The sequence below is a fragment of the Pristiophorus japonicus genome, chromosome 1 (genome assembly GCF_044704955.1).
Source record: "Pristiophorus japonicus isolate sPriJap1 chromosome 1, sPriJap1.hap1, whole genome shotgun sequence".
Taxonomy (NCBI): Eukaryota; Metazoa; Chordata; class Chondrichthyes; family Pristiophoridae; genus Pristiophorus; species Pristiophorus japonicus.
In genome coordinates, this window is record NC_091977.1 from 71,244,603 (window position 1) to 71,269,236 (window position 24,634).

Here is a 24,634-nt window from a genome sequence, read left to right on the forward strand (position 1 = left end):
AATTGTACATCCCTGTTTGGAGTAAAAATAAAACCGGCAAGGTGACTCAACCGTGGCTAACAAGGGAAATTAAGGATAGTGTTAAATCCAAGGACGAGACATATAAATTGGCCAGAAAAAGCAGCAAACCTGAGGACTGGGAGATATTTAGAATTCAACAGAGGAGGACAAAGGGTTTAATTAAGAGGGGGAAAATAGAGTACGAGAAGAAGCTTGTCAGGAACATAAAAACTGACTGCAAAAGCTTCTATAGATATGTGAAGAGAAAAAGATTAGTGAAGACAAACGTAGGTCCCTTGCAGCCGAATTCAGGTGAATTTATAATGAGGAACAAAGAAATGGCAGACCAATTGAACAAATACTTTGGTTCTGTCTTCATGAAGGAAGACACAAATAACCTTCTGGAAGTACTAGGGGACCGAGGGTCTAGTGAGAAGGAAGAACTGAAGGATATCCTTATTAGGCAGGAAATTGTGTTAGGGAAATTGATGGGATTGAAGGCTGATAAATCCCCGGGGCCTGATAGTCTGCATCCCAGAGTACATAAGGAAGTGGCCCTAAAAATAGTGGATGCATTGGTGATCATTTTCCAACAGTCTATCGACTCTGGATCAGTTCCTATGGACTGGAGGGTAGCTAATGTAACATCACTTTTTAAAAAGGGAGGGAGAGAGAAAGTGGGTAATTATAGACCAGTTAGCCTGACATCAGTAGTGGGGAAAAAGTTGGAATCAATTTTTAAGGATGAAATAGCAGCACATTTGGAAAGCAGTGATTGGATCGGTCCAAGTCAGCATGGATTTATGAAGGGGAAATCATGCTTGACAAATCTTCTGGAATTTTTTGAGGATGTAACTAGTCGAGTGGACAAGGGAGAACCAGTGGATGTGGTGTATTTGGACGTTCAAAAGGCTTTTGACAAGGTCCCACGCGAGATTGGTGTGCAAAATCAAAGCACGTGGTATTCGGGGTAATATACTGACGTGGATAGAGAACTGGTTGGCAGACAGGAAGCAGAGAGTCGGGATAAACGGGTCCTTTTCTAAATGGCAGGAAGTCACTAGTGGAGTGCCGCTAGGCTCAGTGCTGGGACCCCAGCTCCTTACAATATACATCAATGATTTAGATGAAGGAATTGAATGTAATATCTCCAAGTTTGCAGATGACACTAAACTGGGTGGCGGTGTGAGCTGTGAGGGGGACGCTAAGAGGCTCAAGGTGACTTGGATAGGTTAGGTGAGTCGGCAAATGCATAGCAGATGCAGTATAATGTGGATAAATGTGAGGTTATCCACTTTGGGGACAAAAGTGCGAATACAGAATATTATCTGAATGGCAGCAGATTCGGAAAAGGGGAGGTGTTACGAGACCTGAGTGTCATGGTTCATCAGTCATTGAAAGTTGGCATACAGGTACAACAGGCGGTGAAGAAGGCAAATGGTATGTTGGCCTTCATAGCTAGGGGATTTGAGTATAGGCGCAGGGAGGTCTTACTGCAGTTGTACAGGGCCTTGGTGAGGCCACACCTGGAATATTGTGTTCAGTTTTGGTCTCCTAATCTGAGGAAGGACATTCTTGTTAATGAGGGAATGCAGCGAAGGTTCACCAGACTGATTCCCGGGATGGCTGGACGGTCATATGAGGAGAGACTGGATCAACTGGGCCTTTATACATTGGAGTTTAGAAGGATGAGAGGGGATCTCATAGAACCATACAAGATTCTGATGGGACAGGACAGGTTAGATGCAGATAGAATGTTCCTGATGTTGTGGAAGTCCAGAACCAGGGGACACAGTCTTAGGATAAGGGGTAGGCCATTGAGGACTGAGATGAGGAGAAACTTCTTCACTCAGAGAGTTGTTAACCTGTGGAATTCCCTGCCGCAGAGAGTTGTTGATGCCAGTTCATTGGGTATATTCAAGAGGGAGTTAGATATGGCCCTTACGGTACTGAGGTAATGATCAGCCATGATCTTATTGAATGATGCAGGCACGAAGGGCCGAATGGCCTACTCCTGCACCTATTTTCTATGTTTCTACCCCCTCCTCTCTTTCCCCCCCCCCTCCTCTTACCCCCTCTCCTCTCTACGCCCCCCTCTCTCTCCCCCCCCTCTCTCTCCTCCCCTCTCTCTCCCTCCCCTCTCTCTCCCCCCCCTCTCTCTCTCCCCCCCTCTCTCTCCCCCCCTCTCTCTCCCCCCCCTCTCTCTCTCCCCCCTCTCTCTCCCCCCCCTCTCTCTCTCCCCCCTCTCTCTCTCCCCCCTCTCTCTCTCCCCCCTCTCTCTCCCCCCCTCTCTCTCCCTCCTCTCTACCCCCCCCTCTCTACCCCCCCCTCTCTACCCCCCCCTCTCTACCCCCCCCTCTCTACCCCCCCCTCTCTACCCCCCCCTCTCTACCCCCCCCTCTCTACCCCCCCTCTCTACCCCCCCCTCTCTACCCCCCCCTCTCTACCCCCCCCTCTCTACCCCCCCCCTCTCTACCCCCCTCTCTACCCCCCCCTCTCTACCCCCCCTCTCTCTACCCCCCCTCTCTCTACCCCCCCCTCTCTACCCCCCCCCTCTCTACCCCCCCCCTCTCTACCCCCCCCCTCTCTACCCCCCCCTCTCTACCCCCCCCCTCTCTACCCCCCCCCTCTCTACCCCCCCCCTCTCTACCCCCCCCCTCTCTACCCCCCCCCTCTCTACCCCCCCCCTCTCTACCCCCCCCTCTCTACCCCCCCCTCTCTACCCCCCCTCTCTCTACCCCCCTCTCTCTACCCCCCCTCTCTCTACCCCCCTCTCTCTACCCCCCCTCTCTCTACCCCCCTCTCTCTACCCCCCCTCTCTCTACCCCCCCCTCTCTCTACCCCCCTTTCTCTCTCTACGCGCCCCCCTCCTCTTCCCTCTTCCTCTACCCTCCCTCTACCTCACCCCTCTCCTTCTCCTCTTTCACCCCCTCCTCTTTCACCCCCTCTCCCTCATCCGCGGCCCGCTGCCTTCCCGTCACATAAAGGTAGGACTTCTATTTTTTTCTTTGTTATTGATTGATTGCTGATTACTTTGGTCTTGGTGCTTTCGGTGCAGGGTTCCTTCTATTTTTTATTTAATTACTTATTACTTTTTGTGCTATGTTTAGTGCTTTGTAAGTCTTTGGTGCTTTCCTTGTATTTTTTATTTGGTATTGAATGCTTATCTTTGTGCTTTATTTAGTGCTTTAAATGTATTATGCTTCATCAATGTTGTTGTGAAGCTGTATAGTGCTTTGGAAAATCCTCTAACTCCCGCCCCCCCACCCCTCCCAATCTCTGGCTACCTGCGCCTGATTTCTAAAGTTTCCGCAAGGTTTTCATAAGCGTATAAAAGTGGACTCATACGCTGGCCTAAGTTAGTTTGGAGTAACTTTTTGCTGTCTAAACTTGCTCAAATGGCCAAAACAGGTGTAAGTGGCTGGTAACACCCACTTTTGAAAAAAAAAACTGAACTAAAAAAAAAACTGAACTAAAAAAAAAACTGAACAACTCACTGAAACTGGAGCAAACGAAATGTGGAGAATTGCGATTTTTAAGATACTCCAAAAATAAAACTAGTTGCTCCAAAAAAAATAGGAGCAACTCATGTGGAAACTTGGTCCCAGTGTGTGGGCATTACAATCTTTAGAGCAGGAAGCAAAGATTCAGTGAATGAATGAGAGAAAAATAAAGAATGCAGGGAGATGTGTGGGAATCGAGAGGAACAATGAATCAGAGGAAACAGTAGAGAGAAAATTGGAGGGGAAACAAAGACTAAGCAGTGTGCGAGCAAATCATTTTATTTTACAGTATAATCTTGAATTGTTAACAAGAATTCCTGCTTGCACTCTTAAGAAAACAGCTTCATTGTTTGCTTCATGCGTTTTTGGTATATAAACAAAAACGTGAGATGATGGGTCAACATACCTCAATGGCAAATACTGGAGAGAGAGTTGTTTCTGTTGCAACTGAAGAGAAGTCTGCATAATCAAATTTAGGCTCCCTTCATGGTTTTTCCGCATTTAGAGATATAATAGACAGTACTACTTAGATCATATAAAGGGAAAAAGATAAGGAATATTTGGCACTTAGGCCTGTATCTGGCCAATTATTAGATGAAGGTGTGGAGGATTCCTGTGCCTTTGACATTTCAGTGAGGAGGAGGTGGTATCTGCAGATGAAAGTACTAAATCAGTAATTCTAGAATTTATTGACAGGATAAAAACGTTGACCATTTAATATCACCATTTGGTTTATATTCTGACACTGTATACTCCAGCACAGTACATCGAAACGTTGCAAGGTATTGAATCTATTCAATACATTTTTGTGATCTGATTAACAGTTTATGTTGTTAGATTCAGTGAAGACCTTAATTACAAAATTGAGTTTGTCCAAGGCTATGAAGGGGAAAAAATCTATTTGTGGTTTCCTACTCATGCATTGCAGTAAATGAGACTCATTAAATGGTAATGGGCCATTTTCCTGCAAAACAAAACCCATACAAGTACATGCATACAAAGTACTGTAATTGCCTTTTTACATCCAGATTCCAGGCAATATCCTTCATTACATGTTTTGTTGTTTAGACCGCAAAGACCAAACTGAATGTAATACTTTTGGCTGATGTCTCATATATTTCCCCTGACAGTTTAATTAGGCAGAAACATTTTCTGAATAGTAGTTTGTTATCTGTAACCACAGCCCAAAGCCTTTTGAAATTTAGATTACCAACCTGCAGGAAAACGGTTTTCCTATGAAGGATGAACAGGGGAGGTGGGGTGGAATTTTCTTGATCCCAGAATGTTTTTCCTTGGACTCAAACTTTTATTATCTGAATTGACCTTTTCATGTTTTAAGATTATTCCAGACATCAGTACAAGATATGGCTTACTTTCTATTTTAATATGTCTTGTGGTCTAATGATTCTGATTTAAAAAAAAAGCCAGACCCCTTCCAAATGAACTCGCAAATATAAAAATTAGTACTTTTTCTGTCATTGCAAAAAATAAACCCATTTTTTATACATTTTGGTTAAACTTCATCAGGAGACTGTTCAATAAAATCCAGTGGTATAATTTATTCTTTTGTTTGTGCTGAACAAAGTGAATGCTCTATCATAATTTATGCTGTATATGAAAGCTCAAGATCCATGCTATTGAACAAGCTGTTGAGGGAAGCCCTGGATTATCGTTTGGACCTTCATATCAGAAAACCTACCTGAAACTTTTTGTCATTTCAATAGAAATTGGAAAGGGTGGAGGTTGAGGACTTAGTCTAACCAAAACAATTATTGAAATTAAGTAATAGGTTAAAAATTTTTGTTTTGTACACATCAATTTTGTTGATTTAGCGTTGGGTCAACATTTGCACTGTCAAAGTCATCATCATCATAGACTGTCCCTCGAAACGAGGATGACTTGCTTCCACGCCAAAAAAAGGGATGAGTTCACTGGTGTTTCAATGAGGGACTTAATATTCCAGATCCCGAACTACATCCTTCAGAGTGGAAGATGCCTGTGCGTGGATTTTATTTAATATGTGGCGACCGTTGCACACTGTCAAAATATCAGATCTGGGTGTTCTGGTTTGTTTATTTTCTCCTGTTCTTGAAATACTAATTCCCCCCTCCAACCTCCAAGTATCCATTTACCAAGTCTGTTTCTTTCCTTTAATCTCACCCCGACCCTTGCATCCAAATTGGAGGGTCGATATTGAAGTGCTGATGCTTACTGCAGTGCTGCAAATGATGACTTGATCCGGGTCATTCTATCAAAGGTTAATATACTGCATATACCCCTGTAAAATCTTGAATTTTGCTTTGTAAAGCAAAAGAGGCATTTGCTTTACCGAGTTAGAAGCTATACTATACCTTCAAATGTACTGTATTGGAATCTATGGCACATCATGGAGACAATATGCTTAAACTATTTGACAAGATAAACCTCTTCTGTTAACACTATGAAGACAGTTTTACATTTTAATTTTAATAATAATTATTATATTCTAAATAGCAGTGCTTGCACCAATAAGAATGAATAGAATACAACAAAGAAAGGATTTTCCATTAATGCTTTTATTACATAAAGTGGGTCGTTACATTGAAATCAAGGCTACTGACTCAAGGGTGTCCAACCTGCAGCTATCAAGTCCTGACAATCAACCTTCAAAGCTAAGGCAACTCAGTACTGTTTGTGCCTATAATTCTTATTTGTCTTGTTTGAATTTCATAGGTCTGGAAATTGGAAAAGGGTTTGTTCTTGGCGCTCTTGGTTCTCTTATGGACAAATCTGAGAGATGTTACTATAAGTGACTTGATGTATATGGAAATTAATAGGAACATAGATTAAAACTTTACATGGCTCCTCACACTCTATGATATACACCTGTGTGGCCCACAAAGACAAAAGCTTTCAATAAATGGTTGATTTAAAAAAAAAATCTGCATGTAGGTTCGATGGGAAAGCCCCCTCTTTATTGCCCATCCCTGTGTTTAAAAACTCATCAAAAGATACTGATTGTAGCCGTATAACTAGCCATAATCATGACTCTGGTATTGACACCAATCTGCATATAAATTCAATGCGAGATAATGTATTGAAACATATACTACTACAATGTAGTCTAGCACCACACCAGTCAGAAATCAACTTTATAGATCTTAGAAACATTTTTTACTTCGTAAGACTAAAAATATTAGACATGGCAATATTCTTACCACTTGCATTTTGGAGGCTTCTTCCTCAAGTAATGTGATCTTTCCCAATTTCCTATCCAGAATTTCATGTAAAAGTCTATGAAAAGATCTAAGTGCAGTTCTTTCTATTGTTGACAGCATTGAAGATCTTGTCACCTGGGCACAATTCGCCCAAGGCAGCTCTGATTCTCGTGATGCCATTACTGCAGATAGCATCTTCTGCAGTAGTTATGGACTGTACATCAGATGCAGAGATTACAGCAGTCAACCAGCAACTGGCTGTGAAACTCCTCAATGTCGTACGGAATGAGGAAGTGAAAGAGTTTGTTAGCAGACAGAAGGTATGGAAGAGATGATGGCTTATGCATCATTTGATTTATATAATACTGTAACAAGTAAACTGTATTTTTAAAAATGTGATAAACTCATCTAATATTTAATTGATATTTTTGCTTTAAGACTGAATTGCATACAGTAGGTCCTTTTTATGTGAGTTCATTTCCAGCTTTCTCACTAATGGTGAATCTGCATTAAACACCTCCTGTTTTCCTTGCAGCTCTAAAAGTTATAATTATAAAAGGGCATGATTTGGCAATGCTGCTAACTACTGTTGAAAACTTTAACACTGTTGTATTCCATGATATCTGGACCAATTTCAAGCAATGTTGTTTACTTATTTTTCACTTTTTTTCTTGCCAGGCTTTCTCCATCAATTTTCTCCCCTCATCTTCTGAAGTTGCTGACTTTGTTAATCAAATAAAACTGACCTTTAATTGAAGTTGGTTGAATTTTCCTGATTAAGCTCAGAAATGTAATACCTGTAATTTGATGTATGATCCCTACCATCACCTATTGATGACAATGTAATACTACTCATATTAATGTTAACATGATGGGCTAGAAATTCGCCAACTTTATGACTGGGCTTTTGCCGCTATTTCACCGGCAAAAACCTGGTCGGCGGGAACTTCAGTGACCGTTTTGCGGTGGCGCTTTCTACGTACCGCTGGGAGAGGGGCGCCACCATGTAACACCCGAAATAGCATTTTTGAACGATATTTGTCTGTCTCCGCACCCGTATTCTGCGCCCAGAATACCAACAGGGAAAAACCTGCGTTGCGGCCCTGCCAGCAATGGTAAGTATGAAGACCTGCAAAAATGGCAAGTTAAAGTTTTTATTTAAAAATTCTTTTTCAGCGATTTAGTCGGTAAGGGTTTTGTGAATGTTTGGTTTTTTTTGGCAATTTTTTTGTTATTGTTTATCCCGCCCCCTCTCCCAAGGCTATTGGCCCTGGACTAAAGTTGCTGAAATTCGCGATTTGTGCTGTGAATCCTCGTGTAATGCAGATATTTACCGCTGTGAAATTAAAGGCCGGAAATCGGGCCTACTAATGGTAGCGAAGCGAAAACGGTAATTTTGACGTAAAAATACCATTTTCGCTAAAACCGAATTTCTAGCCCGATATCTTTAAGGTATTTCAAGTGATTTTCTTTTGCTTTGTTTTTTCAATATTTCTGTTATTTTACCTTGAAATCTTCCACACTTTGATATTCTCAGTTAGAAGGATTGGATGGTCCAACCTACAGATAGCTCCTGGAATGCTGAGGACAGTTGTTTTTGTTTTAATCACAAAGGGGTGTGCTTGAGTGATGTGAGAAGGGATTCCATCTGGACCAGCTTTACTTCTCAACCCCATATGCCTCAATCAGCTCAGTTTCTGTATGCTTGATATGACACAAGCTTGTAAATTTAAGACTACGGTTTTATTTTTAAATATCTATAATGTTTAAAGAAAATTTGCATTTTTACATCTCTTACAAAAGTCTCAAAAGTGCTTCATATTCAGTGTCAGCCGTGGCTCAGTGGGTAGCACCCTTGCCTCTGAGTCAGAAGGTTGTGGGTTCAAATCCCACAAAAATCTCGGCTGATACTCCAGTGCAGTATTGAGAGAGCGCTGCTCTGTCGAGGGGCCGTCTTTTGGATGAGACGTTAAACCGAGAGCCCGTCTGCTCTCAGGTGGACATAATAGCTCCCATGACAGTATTTCAATGAAGAGCAGGGGAGTTATCCCTGGTGCCCTGGTCAATATTTATCCCTCAATTAACATCACTAAAAATAGTTTATCTAGTCATCATAGAGTCATAGAAAGTTACAGCACGGAAGGGGGCCATTTCGGCCCATCGTGTCTGTGCTGACGCACAAGAGGCTATCCAGCCTTATCTCACTTTCCAGCTCTTAGTCCGTAGCCCTGCAGGTTACGGCACTTCAAGTGCACATCCAAGTACTTTTTAAATGTAGTGAGGGTTTCTGCCTCTACCACCCTTTTTCAGGCAGTGCCTTCTAGACCCCCACAACCCTATGGGTGAAAAACTTCCCCCTCAAATTCCCTCTAAACCTTCTACCAATTACTTCAACTTTATGCTCCCTGCTTAATGACCCCTCTGGTTAGGGAAATAGGCCCTTTCTATCCACAATATCTCGGCCTCTTATAATTTTATACACCTCATTGAGGTCTCCCCTCAGCCTCCTCTGTTCCAAGGAAAACAAATCCAGCCTATCCAATCTTCCTCCTAGCGAAGGTTCTCCACTTCTGGCAACATTCTCGTAAATCTCCTCTGTAACCGCTCCTCGTCCTTCCTATAATGCAGTGACCAGAACTGTATGCAGTACTCCATCTGTGGCCTAACCAGTGTTTTATATAGTTCAAGCATAACCCCCCTGCTCTTGTATTCTATTCCTCGGCTAATAAAGGCAAGCATTCCGTGTGCCTTCTTAACCTACTTATCTACCTGGCCTGCTACTTTCAGGGATCTGTGGACATGCACATCCAAGGTCCCTTTGTTCCTCGACACTGCTCAATGTCCTACTATTTAATGTGTATTTCCTTTCCTTGTTAGCCCTCCCCAAGTGCATTACCTCACACTTCTCTGGCTTAAATTCAATTTGCCATGGTTCTGCCCAGCTGACCAGTTGATTGATATCTTCCTCCAGTCCGCAGCTTTCTTCTTTATTATCAACCATGCAGCCGATTTGCTATTTGTGGGAGCTTGCTGTGCGCAAATTGGCTGCTTTGTTACCTATATTACAACAATAACTACACTTCAAAAAGTACTTCATTACTGTAAAGAGGCTTTGGAACATCCGGTGGTCATGAAGGCGCTAGATAAATGCAAGTCTTTATTTTCTTTTCAATCAATCACTTTAAAGTACAGTGTAGGTAAACACTTTTTTCACAATAAAATCTGAGAAACAGCAATGATATGAATGACTAGTTAATCTGTTTTTGGAAAAGGTAGTTGAGGGAAGAATTTTGGTCAGGACACTAGGGGAATTCCCTGTTCCTCTTTGAATAAAAGCCACTTTGGATAAAAGCCACGAGTTTCGCCTGAAAGATAGCAGCTCGGGCAATGCAGCTGTCCCTCAGTACTTCACTTTACAGCACTGTCAGCCTATATCATACACTCGAGTCCTCAAGTGGAGATTCCTTGTATTGGGAGAGGGGTTTCCTCATATTGTTGCCTTTTAAACCTACTTCATTGCACCTCAACCTCAGGTGACTTCAACATTCCTATGAAATTTGCCTCTGCTGGAGGTGTAATATAGAGTATGGGAAAAACCATGTAACCCTAAATTTAGTGTAGCTCCTATAAGGTAGGAGTTTTTATCAATTTATTAATATAATTAAATTTGGAGGGGAGTGGGAAGAGCCGCTGACTTTAGAATGAAAGAAGTCTCCTTTCCTCTCGTTTCCACTTACCACCTCCTTTTATGAATACTTTGTAACTTTTCCTATGAAAATATTTGTCATATGTACCATGGGCTGTACTTTAATTGTTCATTTAGATGTTTAACTTAGCTTTGCCAAAATCATGTTTGCTTTTATTCCTCTTCTAGCCTTGTTGTGAGCTTATATATCCTATAACCGGTTGGTATAAAACTCTCTCTGCAACTTGGAAACTCCTGGATCGTTTCAGTTTGGATGTCAACGCTGCTTCCATTTGGTTGTCTTCTGTCAAATCAACATTGGCTTTAAATGACAAAGTTCCTGAACATATTACTCTTCTGATTGCCTATGTAATTTTAAACACGGATGGGGCGAGCCTTCGCAGGGCTTTGGATACTGCTATAGAATTGGCCAAAGCTGATGCTTCTCAGGTAACAATTGTGCTGTCCCCAGGCAAAGCCTAAAGAGAACATTTGTAAAGAACAGATTTACTAATACACTTGGTGAAAAAGTACAAGCTGGGTGGAATACTTTACACACTGCCAGGAATTGCTGTAGTACACCAAGTTTACCATGGTTACCTTGAATGAGGTGAGGATTTGTCCAGCTTAGGAATGTCTAACATATGAAGCATTTATGCTGCAAATACAGGCAAAAGATATTCAAGCTGACCTTAGGAGGTAACATTTCTGTCTTCACTAATTCTAGTTAAAAATAAATAGAAATAAAAAGCAATACTTCACCTATTTGGTATTGAGCCATTTGAATGATTGTTTTGGTGAAGAAACCATTTGAACTGTTCTGATTCATTAGTTGCATGTTATTAAATGCTGAATGATTAATTCCTTGTGTATTAATCCGATTCCCTCCATTCTTTTTCATATATAGGCACCACATCTCATTTCTGTTTTGATGTTTAAGTTAGGAAGACCACTGGAACCAACTCTCTATCGCGCTATCCTTTATACTCTTCCTGCTCTGGGCACACACAAGGTTTGTGTTTTTAAAAAAAATACCATTCATCGCATTAATGAAAATATTTGGTTATTTATGGGACTATTAAATAGAATCTAACTTGAGGAAAGATTCAAAAATCGAATCAGATGAAACAACTGAAAACTGCAGCCTTTTTCGTTGACCTGTTCAGACCTTAGTGAAGTTCTGAAAGTGCGTTGAGTATCTTTAAAACAAATTGTACATCATATCTGAAAAACTGATTTCTAACTCTGTTACCTTCTGATATTAGGTCTGTGTTGCTCAGATAATTCGTGCCTTACAAATGCTGTGGAAAACAACGAAACTTAAAGCTATATCTCTGCGCCTTATGACAACTCTATGGGAAAATCAGGTAAGGAAACTTTGCATGTATGATTCACTTTGCTCATCATTTTAGTCGCTTTGAGTGCTGGTGACCACAGTTGTTCTAGCTGTGTGGAGTTTCAGCAGGATGCAATATGCAGCAAATGTCAAAGTGAAGATTGATCATTTGGTAAATTTTGCATTCTGTAAATAGAGAATAGAAATCCATGGCTATAATGTAATTTAATATTGTACAATGAGCAGAGAGATCAAGCTGTTGAGTGTTTTGTTGTTGAGTTGAGTTGCGTAAATTATTTTGAATGGGTTCTTGTAAAATGCAGTGTTTTCATGGGGATAAACGGTTTTTTGAAAATTATATTTTCTTACATTTTAAGTGTGGGTACTCCATTTCTATGAATTTAGGCTGATACTTACAACACTCTAGTATTGTGGTCCATTGCTTTTAATGTATTGCTATAAATGTCTGTGATTCTCTGAATCTGATACCACAGTGGCTGTGCAGCCACTCTTGTTACACTGTACTCTTCCGAGCCACAAGATAACAAAAATGAGCAAGTTTCATCACTATTGGAAAATTATACACAGTGGCTGGTGTCTTAAAAATCTAAAGTGTGTCATTAATATTATTCTGACACACCTATCAAAATATAATTTTGTACTTTTATTTGCTATGTTTCTTCTGCATGCAGTTTTTTTTTTACATTATTATATAGCATAGGAATACTAGGAATGTTCAGTTTTAAAGTTTTATGGTATTCTGGATTTCCAAATGGTTTTTTGTTGTTATATATTTGTACTGTGCCCTTTTCAACTACAATTTAATTCCATTATTTTCTTAGGACCGCGTTTATCCAGAGCTGCAGAAGTTCATGGCGTTAGTTGATGTGCCATCTGTGTCGCTTGCTAAAGAAGACCAATGGGAGCAGATGATAGCCAAAGCAGCATCGATCAGGGACATATGTAAAAAGAGGTGAGGAAGACTTAATATTGCATATGATTCTTGGGCTCAAGTCTCAAATATTACGGCAGCAGAATTTGGGCATAGAGCGTAGATAGAAACATTTCAGCATTGGTTCCTGGGTGTGATGCTTCTTTCTCCTCTGTTACTGATTTTATCGACCCAGCATCTATTTGAAAGAGTTAATTAGCACAGCATCAGCTTTTTTTGCGGGGCATTTGCCCCAATATATCGAGTACCTCACATGGGAAAAGTTTATTTCAATCTCTCATGTCACTTGAGGCATGTTAATTTTCTACTCCTCTCTTCCAAGTTCTTAATCACAGTTGCTGTCAAATAATTATCTATGCCTCTGGAGCATGTCAATCCTCAATTTATTTTTCTTCCAATTAAAATAAATTCAGTTTTTCATTCTGCATTTGTCAAGCACCATCGGTTTGTTCCATTTCTTGGTACATTCAAGAGAAACCGTGTGCTGAGCACGCAAATACGAATGTCTTCATCATGTTACAGATACGCAGTTCCACATGTGGTCTCCCACTCTCATGCCATATGAATCCCCATTGCATTACTTTGTCTTATTTCCGTCAAAAGATTCTTTATTCCTTGTTTTGGCACCTTTGTCGTCAAAGTTTGAGACATAGGGCCCAATTTTGGCCAACCCATTCTTTTGGCGTACTTGCCCTTAATGCGCCGTTTTTGTGCGCTGGAAACGGCACTGGAAAAAAATGGCCCCATCTTGGCCGTTCTGAAAAGTCTGGAGTGCCCTGGCGCGGCACAGATTAAACAGTGAGGGGCGGAGCTACAGCCCTGCGCCGAAATCAGTGCCGGCAGCGTCGCACATGCGCAGTGGCATCAGGTCTGGTGTTCGCACATGTGCAGTAGCGCCGAAACTTGCAGCTGTGTCCTGCCTGTTTTGTTGTTTGTATGCAAATTAAGATGGCGCGTTCGGTCGCCCCCCCCCCAGCCCAAAGGCCAGTCAGCAGCACTCGCTCTCTCTCGTTTCCCCCCCCCCCCCCCCAAATCACCACCACCACAGATGCCGCGTTCGGCCGCTTTGCTTCGCACCCCCCCCCCCCCCCCTTCCACCCCCATCCGTGGCCATCGGGCATGCTGGTTCATGCCGAGCCCAGCCAGCCCTGCCCAGCATCTCCTCCCCTCTCCCTTCCTTCAGCCGTCTGATGCGTCTTTGCCGGCTGCCCCTTTCCCAGGCCGAATGGCCTCCCGTACCGGCCGGCCCACTGCCTTCCCCGGCCGAGTTCAAGTCAAGGTAGGATTTACTACAATTCTTTTTGTTTTTCAATTGTTTACCTGAGTTCTTTATTTTTAATGAGTTATTTAAACTTTTATTTGCAATGTTTGATGTTTGGGTGCAAGTCCTTACTTACTTACCTGTGCCGATTTCTTAATTGCCCGTTCAGTTTAAGGTAGGATTTGATGCAGTACTTTTATTTGTTACTTTAATTATTTACTTCACTTCTTTATTTTGCATTGAATTGTTATTACTACTTGAGCTTTCTTTGGTGCTAGGTGGTGCTTGAAATGTAATTACTTGTACCAATTCCTTAACTGTAAGTAAGATCTTTCTGTGCAGACAAAGGTGGACACATTCGCTGCCTTAAGTTAGTTTAGTACAACTTTTTTCTGGCCAAATTGGCATAAATGGTGCAAGTGGCTGGGAACGCCACCTTTTGGGGAAAAAAAATTGACCAAACCAAAAAACCTAACTAACTTACTTACACTGGCGCAACTTAAATGGCCATATTTACAACTTTTAAGATGCACCAGAAAAATCAAGTGACACCAAAAGAAAATGGTGCAACTCATGGGGAAATTTGGGCCTGTAGTATCCAGCCTTTCTACAGGAGTAGATTAGATTGGATAAGAACATAAGATCGACAGAATATTGACTAGCCTGGTATCTAAATTAATCAGTCTAGTCTTTTGATGCAGGTTTCACAGGAGCCTAAGGTGGCAGTAATTTACCAGTAACATTTTTTACTCGGTTGTGTTTCTCAGGATGCCAATAATTGAAAACCAGGCCTCTGGTAGATACAGAAACAGAATTACTTAAAGTTGAGCTGGTTTGAAGGATAAATCCAAGAATTAATTAAAATATTATGTTAGCGATTTTAATATTCTTTTGCATTCTCTCTTTCATATTTTCATCTTTTTTTTAGATCTTACCAGCACGGAGCTGATATGTTGGCTGCAATCTCCAAGGTACTGAATGAATGTACAAGATCAGATCAGGCTACACCTACAGTTCTTGCTCTTCAGGGGCTTCATGCGTTGTGTCAAGCTGAGGTAAGCTCAGCTATGTTGGTTCAATGATGCGAGGTTGTTGGTGCAGCTTTAAATTTGCTTAATAATCTATCCTGTTTTACACTAAAGAGGGAGGTAAAGAACAAGTGTAATTCAGTGAAGATTTTAGATTTTCTTTTGAAATATTGCCTTCTGGAAGTTTGCATTCATTAGCACATTTACAGTTTTTCACCATGTTTAAACTGATTTGTGGGTTAGCTCTACACAGTTCTGAGATGACGTTTTTTAGGTAAGTTAACCTTACTTTTGTTTAACAAGCTTTATTTTTAAATTGTCATCCTCATGACTGTCAGTTACATAGACTGAAATATAAGGGATCACCTGCAAATCCCTCTGCAAGGGAGCAGCCCCCCCTTTACCCTGGCCACATACACTTACTGCAGCCAGGTCCTTATTTTATGTTTGGATTATGAACATCACCTATTTTCAATGACTGTGTCAAACAGCATAAAATTGCTGACATTCTTGTGCTATTCCTATCAATTCAAGACCAGTTGTTGCAGCATGTGCAGAAGAGCTGAGCACTGCCTTAGTCTTTAAACTTTCTGCATCAGTTTGTGCTTGTAAAAAGTGATTTAAACCAAAAAGGGCACTCCCCCCGCCCCCCCACCTCACAAGGTATCATTACTAATACTACCCAGCTACCCAGGTAGTAAAACAGCAACTCGGAGTGCTAGGTAGTCTGACTTTCTGCACTTCCAGTGGGAGTAGGTGGCATTTGCTGTTCGAAATGCTTCAACTGCATTTGGAAAAAAACAATATCCTACCCACTATGTTGTGGGGCACATTGGAACAATATTACTTGGGTTTTTAATCGGTTAAGGTATTCCCCATCCCTATTCCACTGAACGTAGCTTCTCATTTGAAGCTGCTGACAAACATTTAGGGCTCAATTTTCCCCAGTGATTTGCGTCGTTTTTTTGCCGTAAGTTAAAACATTAAAGTTTCCCCAATGAATGTGCACCAGCATAACTCGGTTAGTTACGATTTTTTTAGGTTAGTTTTTTTTTTGCATCATATGGGGCGTAACCTGATGTCTGCGCCAGTTTTTCTCAATTATGTAAGTTTGCCCCAAAATAAATTTCTCGCCGTTTGTGACCACTCCCGAAAAACCTTCTGGTGAGTTAAGAAAAAGCAGCATGCATTGAAAAATTGGCGCAGAAAGACGCCATTGTTTTTCCGCAAAGTTTTGGACGGAACGAAGAACACTTAACTATGCATAATAAAGATTCGATTTTTTTTTACCTTAAATGCAGTAAATGGAAGTTTGATGGAATTCTGTAAGTTTTCATTTTTTAAAAACTGACATGCCACCACCGAACGTCTGCAAACAGGGCTGGAGGGTTGGAGCATCAGCCGGCAGAATCTGATACTCGCCCGGATACGGGCTCAGGGCTCGGCTTCAAAAGAAGCCCGAGGGTGGGTGGGGGACTATAGAAGGCACACGGAAGGCATCAGAAGCCTGCACTACGCATCAAATGTAGCCCGGGGGGTTGTGGGGGCGGGGGAGTTCCTGGGTGGGGGGAGTTCCCAATCACTGCGCCTGCTTCGACCGAGGTGTGGTCCATACAGACCTTGTGGGGAGAGATAATAAAGAACCTTGTTCTGCCTGCTTGCCGCTTTGAACTTCTTGCAAAGGTGAAATTTAATCATGGGGGCAATATTGACAATGCCATACCTTGTGCAAGCCTTCTACATGATGGTGCTGCGGATGAGACAATTGATTCGACGTCATGGCATGAGGAACCTCAGAGCACAGAGGGTGATGGGCAGGAGGCCTTACCCATGTCAGGTATATCGAGACAGGCATTCATACAGCCTGCATCACTCAGGTGCAGGTATCAGAAGGCTGCGTTTCCACAAAGAAGTTGTAACTGAGATCTGTGAGTTAGTAAAAGTAGACCTGCAACCTAGAAGCGTCAGGAGGACTGCTTTGTCAGTTGAAGTGAAGGTTACAGCTGCACTTTCATTCTGTGCATCCGGATCGTTCCAAGCTACATCTGGGGATGTGTGCGCCATTTCTCAACATGCAACACCTGTCTCTATTCGGCAGGTGACTGCTGCACGATATGCCGGAGGAATGACGACATAAAGTTCCCCATGACCGCCCAGGCAATGTGTGACAGGGCTGTGGACTTCTCCAGGATTGCTGGCTTCCCAAAGGCTGTATTGATTGTACCCACATCGCCTTGCGAGCACCTTTGGAGGATTCCGAGATGTACAGGAACAAAAAAGGCTTCCACTTCATTAATGTCCAGCTTGTGTGTGACAACATGCATCGCATCATGTCAGTTGATGCAAGATACCCTCGGAGCACGCATTCATCCTATGCAAGAGCGCTATATCTGCCATGTTTCTGCAGCAGCGGCCTCGCCACCTGGCTCATGGCGTTCCTACGCGTAACCCGGACAGAAGCTGACTGGGAATACACCATGTCGCACATTGCGACGCGCAGTATAATAGAGAGGACCATTGGCATCTTGAATGCCTGGACCGTTCCGGAGGCTACGTGCAATACTCCCTTGAGATTGTCGGTCAGTTCACTGTTGTGATCTGCATGCTGCCTAACTTAGCCATCATGCGACAGCAGCAGCTGGTAGTAGAAGACCCACCTGAGGTGAGAGTGGCTGATAATGATGAGGAACATGCAGATGACAAGGCCGAGGAAGGCATGCAACTACCTGAACCCGGAGCACGACGGCGGAGGAGGGCGAGCCGTCATGCCCCTTTAATGATTGCTCGAGCCTTGCGCCGGCAGCTCACCCGTGATCGCTTTGCTGCCTGAAGGCTCAGCGGCAACTATTCCACATAAACCATGTTTACTGTTAGGACCTGTTCCGTAATTTTGTGTTGTGTTAATGGAACAAATGATGGAAATTATTTTTACTTCAAAAAGTTGTGTAAATAATGGAAATGATTCAGTTATAATTTAACACATATTTTAGTCAAAAGTTTAACAAACATTTGTTTGTACTTAATTTTAAAGTTTGATACATGAATATTTTTTTAAAGTTTTCACTTAAGATCACTTACAAACTCGTAAGATCACTTAAAAACTTTAAGATCACGTACTAATTTTTAAACTTATAAATTTACATAACTTACAAAAAACTTTTAATTTGAGAATGTTAACAACAATAATAATAATAACAGCAGCAGCAAAGAAAGGCTGCACCCATCTCTCCTCCACATTCTAAGACCACCCATTGTGCTTGGTCTTGTTGACTCCACCACCCTGCCCGCAGGCGGTGGCACAGCGTTTCTCGGGTTGGTACCAAACTTATTCTTTCGAACATCTCTGGTAATGCACACTTGGATGGTGCGGGGGGGGTGGGAGTTGCTGCAGCTGGTAATGTGGGAGGCTCGGTCCGAGGCTTCTCTGGGGATTGGAATGAGAGTGGCAGTTGGTTCTGTCAATGGGCAATGGGCACGGGTTCTGGACGTGTTCCCTTATTGCAGCAGCTACCTGCGACATTCCCTCCCTCATGTGCACCGACATTGTTTCTGCTGACTGAGATATTCCCTCCCTCATGTTCCCGAACAGCGTTCCCATTTCTCGTGAGTGTTATTACTTCTCCCGACGGTCCCGATACCTCATCACCCACTCCACTGATGGTGTCCAGGAGTGATTGGGTAAGGTCAATGCTCTCCACACTCATTGCCATCATGTGAACCACATCTGTTCGATCCTGCACCTCAGGAGAGCGCTGTCGAGCTCTCCTTCCCCTCCTCACCCTGGGTGTGGCTCGCTACAGCCCACTGAGACTCGCAGCCTCGGCTGGTGGGGAATTTACAGGACTTATCCTCTCCCTTGAGTGTGGGCCCAGCTTGTGCAGTGGTGGTTGCTTTTTTCCAGGCAGGACCCATCAAAATAGCGACCCTCTCTTCCAAGTGGATCCAGATTTGCTGGGCCTCCTCCTGTTCGAGTTCTTTCTTGTTTGTTCCGCAAAGATGAAAATATAACTTTAGAGAGGGTGTCTTTCTGTTCGGTGGGACATATACAGCTGGTCACTTTTACAATTGCAATTCCATTGAAAAATGAAAATATTACTTGCACTAACTGCTTGACCAAGGTCCTGCTACTTTTTGCACTGGCCTCCAGACCTCTGGATGGTCACCATTACATAGTAATTTTGTGCAAGTTGGTTCCAGCGTTTCTTCATTTCTTTGGGTGGAACTTTTATCTGACCTCTGCTGGTGTCCAGCCCCTGTCATCTGCCCTCAATCACAGGAACTAGTGCCTCCACTTCATCCTGTCACAAATTCTTGGTCCTTGTGCCGCGTTGCATCTTGTACTGCAGCTCCAATTTTTCCAATGCTAATTAAAGTTCTCACACAACACTCACTCAAAGTTCTCTCACACACACAACTGGCTCTTTAAAAATGGCCAATTGCAGACCGGGAGCTATACTGCGCATGCAAGTCCATAGGAATCACGTCAAAAAATGTTTTTTCGCGCATGCACGTGAGGGGCAACATCGTTTTTTCGGCGCAGACATTCGGCTCCACCCACCGAGGCTACAGGACAGGCTGCGTGGCGCCAATTTCAAAAAATAGAACGGGGAAACTTGGCACATTTATTTTTGGAGCAGTTGTGGTCTAGAAAAACGGGTGTAACTCTGGCAATATACCAAAAAACGGCTTTGGGGAAAATTGAGCCCTTAGTCATTGTTATTTACTGGAGTTCATTGTGCGTATTTTAATTGAATATGTACAGAATAATCAGAAACTGTGCATTCAGCAGATCTAAAACTGACAAAATGTAAGTATTTTGTCTAGTTTTGATTTGGTAGCTGGTCCTTTAAATCCAGTCACAGCACATAAGCAGTTCAAATACTGACTGTAGTTCAGATTCTGTAGAAACCTATCCCGATACAGTGTTACAAGTGGCAGAGTATTCATTCAAAATGATATACCACTCTTCTGTTTTTAATCCTACTCCCACTTTCGTCTTTCTTTTAGCAACCAAAGCACTGTTAAACCTCCCAAGATTCCCTCCCCGGTACTTTATTTCTACTTTTTCTCCCTAACTGCTCACATTCCCTATTTTCTGCTCATCCCACTGATGTCTTGTGTGCTCACCACCACCACATTCTTTGGAACCCCCTCAATTTTCTTCTGAAATTTTAAGATAAAAGTTACTGTTGCAAAAAAAAAATCCAAGAAATCTTTCGGAAACATGATGAATTTATAAGTGAACCATAAAAGTTGTGTAATCTAGTTTCCGGACAGCAAATATCTTGCTGGAATTGTCCTCTTTTTCCTCTTCAGGTGGTTGACATCCGTTCTACATGGTATGCTTTGTCCACAAAGCTCAGCTGTGACACGCGACCTCTGGTTGTCAAAACCCTGACTGAAGTATTTGCTCTGGTTCCTTTGCTAAACGTGAAGTCCACAGATTATGAGGTAAGTAGCCTTAGCCAATGTGGAGGCAGTCCCAGGTATGCACAGAAATGGAATAAAAAAGGGAAATGCTTAAAAATAAACCATGACCGTAGAACATTCAAATGAGCTAAAAGCAAATTTAGGACTGCTAAGAGGAAGTTGTTTACCTGAAGAATGTGCAACAACACAACGAATGGTCTTCCAAGTAGGGTAATGTGGGCATAAATCCCATAATAATTTAAGGATGCTGTGATAGTGTACTGCCGTTTCTGGATGAATATTCTAATTTGCTTCTGGCCATACTACAATTTGAAGCAATTCAGAACATGAAGGTGCTCCATGTCAGAGAGAAGCAGCACAGTCTTCTTCAGTTTGCTCAGACCTTCATGCTGCTAAAACAGCATCTCAACATTCTGTGTTAAATTGAATACAAGATGTTTCTCTCCACAGATGCTGCCTGACCCGCTGAGATTTCCAGCATCTTTTGTTTTTATTTTAGATTCCAGCATCCACAGTACTTTGCTTTTGTATTAGTGTTTAATTCACTGCCACTTCTCTGCTAGGAATGCCCACCACGAAGCAGGTCTGCTCTTCCCTCAGACGGGATTTCCGATTGTCTCCTCCCTTCATTTTGAATATTCGCCAGTTCTGACAAAGGGTCAGCGACCTGAAACGTTAACTCTGTTTCTCTTCACAGATGCTGCCTGACCCGCTGAAATTTCCAGCATTTTCTGTTTTTATTTCAGATTCCAGCATCCGCAATATTTTGCTTTTGGATGAAGCATTTAATGTTCAATTCAGTTAAAACATTTTAGAAAAGAGCTGGATGAAAGTCCAGCTAGGAACAGAAAGCATCTTGTTTTAGGATGGATGTATTATGCAGGATACAAGGTGAGATAGGTATTCTGGAGATTTGCGTAATTTACTTTTTGGGAAGGAGGTGGGGGAAAAAGTAGAGAGAAACGTCCCAACCTTTCCTCAGGAGATTTAATGGGTTGACTAATGCCTATGAGAGTGGTATGCCCAAGTTTCGCATCGCACTTCTGCTTGTGGAGCTCTGTCCCATCCGGGTCCACACAAAGACTTCTGTCTCTTGTGTGCAGAGTTTTAAATGTAGTGTCAGCTACCACCTTTTGAACCAGATTGCACAGGAAATATTTGACTTGCCCAAGGATACCTTGATCACTTTCACAAGTGACCGCAGTCATATTAGTGTGATGTCTCTATCCTCAATAACGTTAAAGGTCAAAGTCATCTACTGCAAGCTCTAAAGGCTCTCTATTTCAAGCGAAGTTTTACCCCCTCCCCATCCCGAGTTTTCTGCCGCCTTCTCCTGAAGGTGTTGGCTCGTGCTCGGGTACGGTTCCACGGGTACAAAAGCGAAATACTGCGGATGTCGGAATCTGAAATAAAATCAGAAAATGCTGGAAATACTCAGCATGTCAGGCACCATCTGTGGAGAGAGAAACAGAGTTAATGGGCCTGAAATTCGGGTCGGAGGCTTCCTTCGAATCAACGCCTCCGACCCAAGAATTTTTAACGAAATTACCTGTTGGTCCCGGAGGCGCCTGCGATTGCGGTGGGAGGCCTTCTCTTCCTGTGCTTCGGAGTGCGCTCCGTCCTCGAGGTTCGCATGAAGAAGGTGGAGTCATTGTGACTGGACAACCAATCACGGTACAGTATTCGCATTGCTAGTAATGGGAACTCCGATTTTATGAGTTCCCATTACTATCAATGAGAAACCCCCCTAAAGCACCCAAACACAACATATTAAATTAAAATAAAACATCTCACATATTTAAAATTAATTAAATAATTTAGAAAAAAATATGTTTTGGATTTTTTCTTAGTGCTTTAAAAGAATTAAAAAGACAGTTTTTAACATAAAAATGTGCATTAAAATGTTATTTTTATATGTTTTAAAACCCTTACACTGGTAAAAGTACACTATGCACCTGCTTTTACCAGGCGCAAGAGTTTTAAGGACATTTGTTGGGCAAGTAGCCCAATCCCGCCCGCGTGAATGTCCTGGCTGAGGGAATGCATGCGATCTGTCAAGCCAAAACTTGACAGATCGGAAAAGCCGGTTTTTGGCACATGCGCATTGCGTGGCGACAACCAGCTTTTGTGGGGCCTCGCCGGATCCATACGTATTCCGTCCGGACCTAGCAAGGCCGGAATTTTAGCCCCATTGTTTTAGCTCAATGACCCTCCGTCAGAACTCTGAAACATTGGGCCTTTAATTGCATGCGCCCGAAGAGGCCCCTTGGGTTTGACAGATCGCAGGCATCCCCGAGAGAAGGGCCTTCGTGGGCGGAGTTTTGGGCTATTTGCTCAACTCCTGCCCGGTGAAGGTCCTTAAAACTCTATGCCCTGTAGAAGCTGGTGTAAGACCTGCTTTTACCAGAGTAAGGGCTAGAAATTTGGTGATTTTGCGACTGGGTTTTTGGTGCTATTTCACTTTTTTTGGCTAAAATTCGGTCGCCGGAAAATTCAGAGATGTTTTACGGCGGTGCTTTTCAAATATCGCTGGAGAGAGGAGCGCCTCTGTGCAAGATTCGAAATAGCGCTTTCGCCAAAAATTTGGCGCTCAGCACACCGGTATTTTGCGCAAAAAAGACCGCCAGGGAAAAAGCTGCGTTGCAGCCCTTGGAGCAGCAGTAAGTATGAAGACCTGCAAAAAAGGTAAGTTAAAGTTTTTATTTTTAAATTCTTTTGCAGCAATTCACTAGATAAGTGGCTTGTAAATGTTTTGTGGGTACTTTTTTGTTTTTTCCAATTTATTTTTATGTTTTTCCGCCCTCCCGAGGCCCAACTCACAGCGGTAGCGGCCTTGGACTAAAGTTGGTGAGGATTGTGGTTTGCGCCACAAATCCTCGTGCAATGCCGATTTTTACTGCTGATAAAATAAACCTTGAATTTACGGCCTCATAGCGATAGCATTGCGGTAACGGTAATTTTGGCGAAAAAAATACCGTTTTCGCAAAAAAAGTGAATTTCTATAGCCCAATGTGTTTTAAAAGATAGAAAAAATAAATTTTATCACTAATTTTTATATTAAAAACCCTGTCCATTAAAGTAAGTTTATTTTTAACCCTATTATCATTAAAAAAAAATTCAAAAAATACATTTTATTCTAAAACATTTAATTTCAATTTCAATTAATTTTAAATGTGTGAGGTGTTTTTTAATTTATGTATGTGTTGTTGGGGTATTCCCATTCATAGTTGTTGGGGTAAAAAGAAGACTTCTCTTCTTCATGGTGGACTCCCTGATATAAGGAGTCGATACCCGCCCGTATAGCGACCACGGAATCACTCAGACAAAACCTTTGTTCAACCGATCTTTATTCAAGCATATGCAGGGGAAGAGTTCAGGAATGACCCTTCAAAGTACAAGGGTTCTACATGCACAGTTATACAGTTTTCGAGGTGTGCGACCCTCCTACAAAATCTTCTATGACTACCGGTTGGCCTACAGCTTATCAGCGGAGCTTCATTGCTTCGTTGACCCTTATCACACTGGCTGCTGAGTGGTTTCCCAACCTTTCCATCTCCCGTAATATGTCAGCCTTCTGGAATGTGTTGTTCTACAGTGTTAACCTTGCCTTGGTTCTCCTGACGTGTTGTTTAACCTTGCTCCCATGGCTTGTTGTGCACCTGGTTTCTTATCAGCCAAAAACTATCCCTTTCCCATGAGTGCAGTTGCTACAAGAGCATCATTCTACCTATGTTTCCAGACAGCTTACTCCCATCTCTCCTTGGAGCTTTACTAGTACGTGTTGTTCCCTTAAATGTACTGAATATGTAAGTTTTCATTTTATGTTATACGGCCATTTTCTATCATTTGTAAGCGAGTTTTATAAGCGAGTTTTATATACAATCTGTCAATAGGCGATATAGTACCATCCCTACCTTGAGGTGGAGGAATTCCCAACTCCTCAGAAACTCCTACTACTGATAAGCCCTTTTAATCTGAACCATCTCACGTGTTGGATCAATTCACCACCTTCAATATTCACTTTAGTGATCATCTGTCTGTCTACTTCCACTTTGGTGACAATACTTTATCCCCTTACAATACTTTATCCCCTTACATAGTAATGGGAGTTCCGTACAAACGGAACTCACTATTACTATCAATGAGAGTACTCCGCATTCATTGGTGGTCTAGGCCCATGTAATCAGGCGTTAATGCTCCTGGGATGCGTGGGCCTCTGCGCTGGCTGCGCATCTCGGCCTC

The 24,634-nt window shown here is 42.4% G+C and overlaps 1 protein-coding gene across 3 annotated transcripts in view; it reads left to right on the forward strand.

Annotated features, from left to right (window-relative positions):
- The window catches only part of focad (focadhesin), a 343,322-nt gene that overhangs the window by 135,331 nt on the left and 183,357 nt on the right, over window positions 1-24,634 (forward strand). For all 3 annotated transcript variants that reach the window (XM_070881054.1, XM_070881035.1, XM_070881044.1), the window contains 7 exons: window positions 6,818-7,020; window positions 10,575-10,835; window positions 11,293-11,397; window positions 11,651-11,752; window positions 12,564-12,694; window positions 14,863-14,989; window positions 20,279-20,413. In XM_070881054.1, coding sequence (XP_070737155.1) covers window positions 6,818-7,020; window positions 10,575-10,835; window positions 11,293-11,397; window positions 11,651-11,752; window positions 12,564-12,694; window positions 14,863-14,989; window positions 20,279-20,413 — 1,064 coding nt within the window. The remainder of the gene's footprint in view (window positions 1-6,817; window positions 7,021-10,574; window positions 10,836-11,292; window positions 11,398-11,650; window positions 11,753-12,563; window positions 12,695-14,862; window positions 14,990-20,278; window positions 20,414-24,634) is intronic.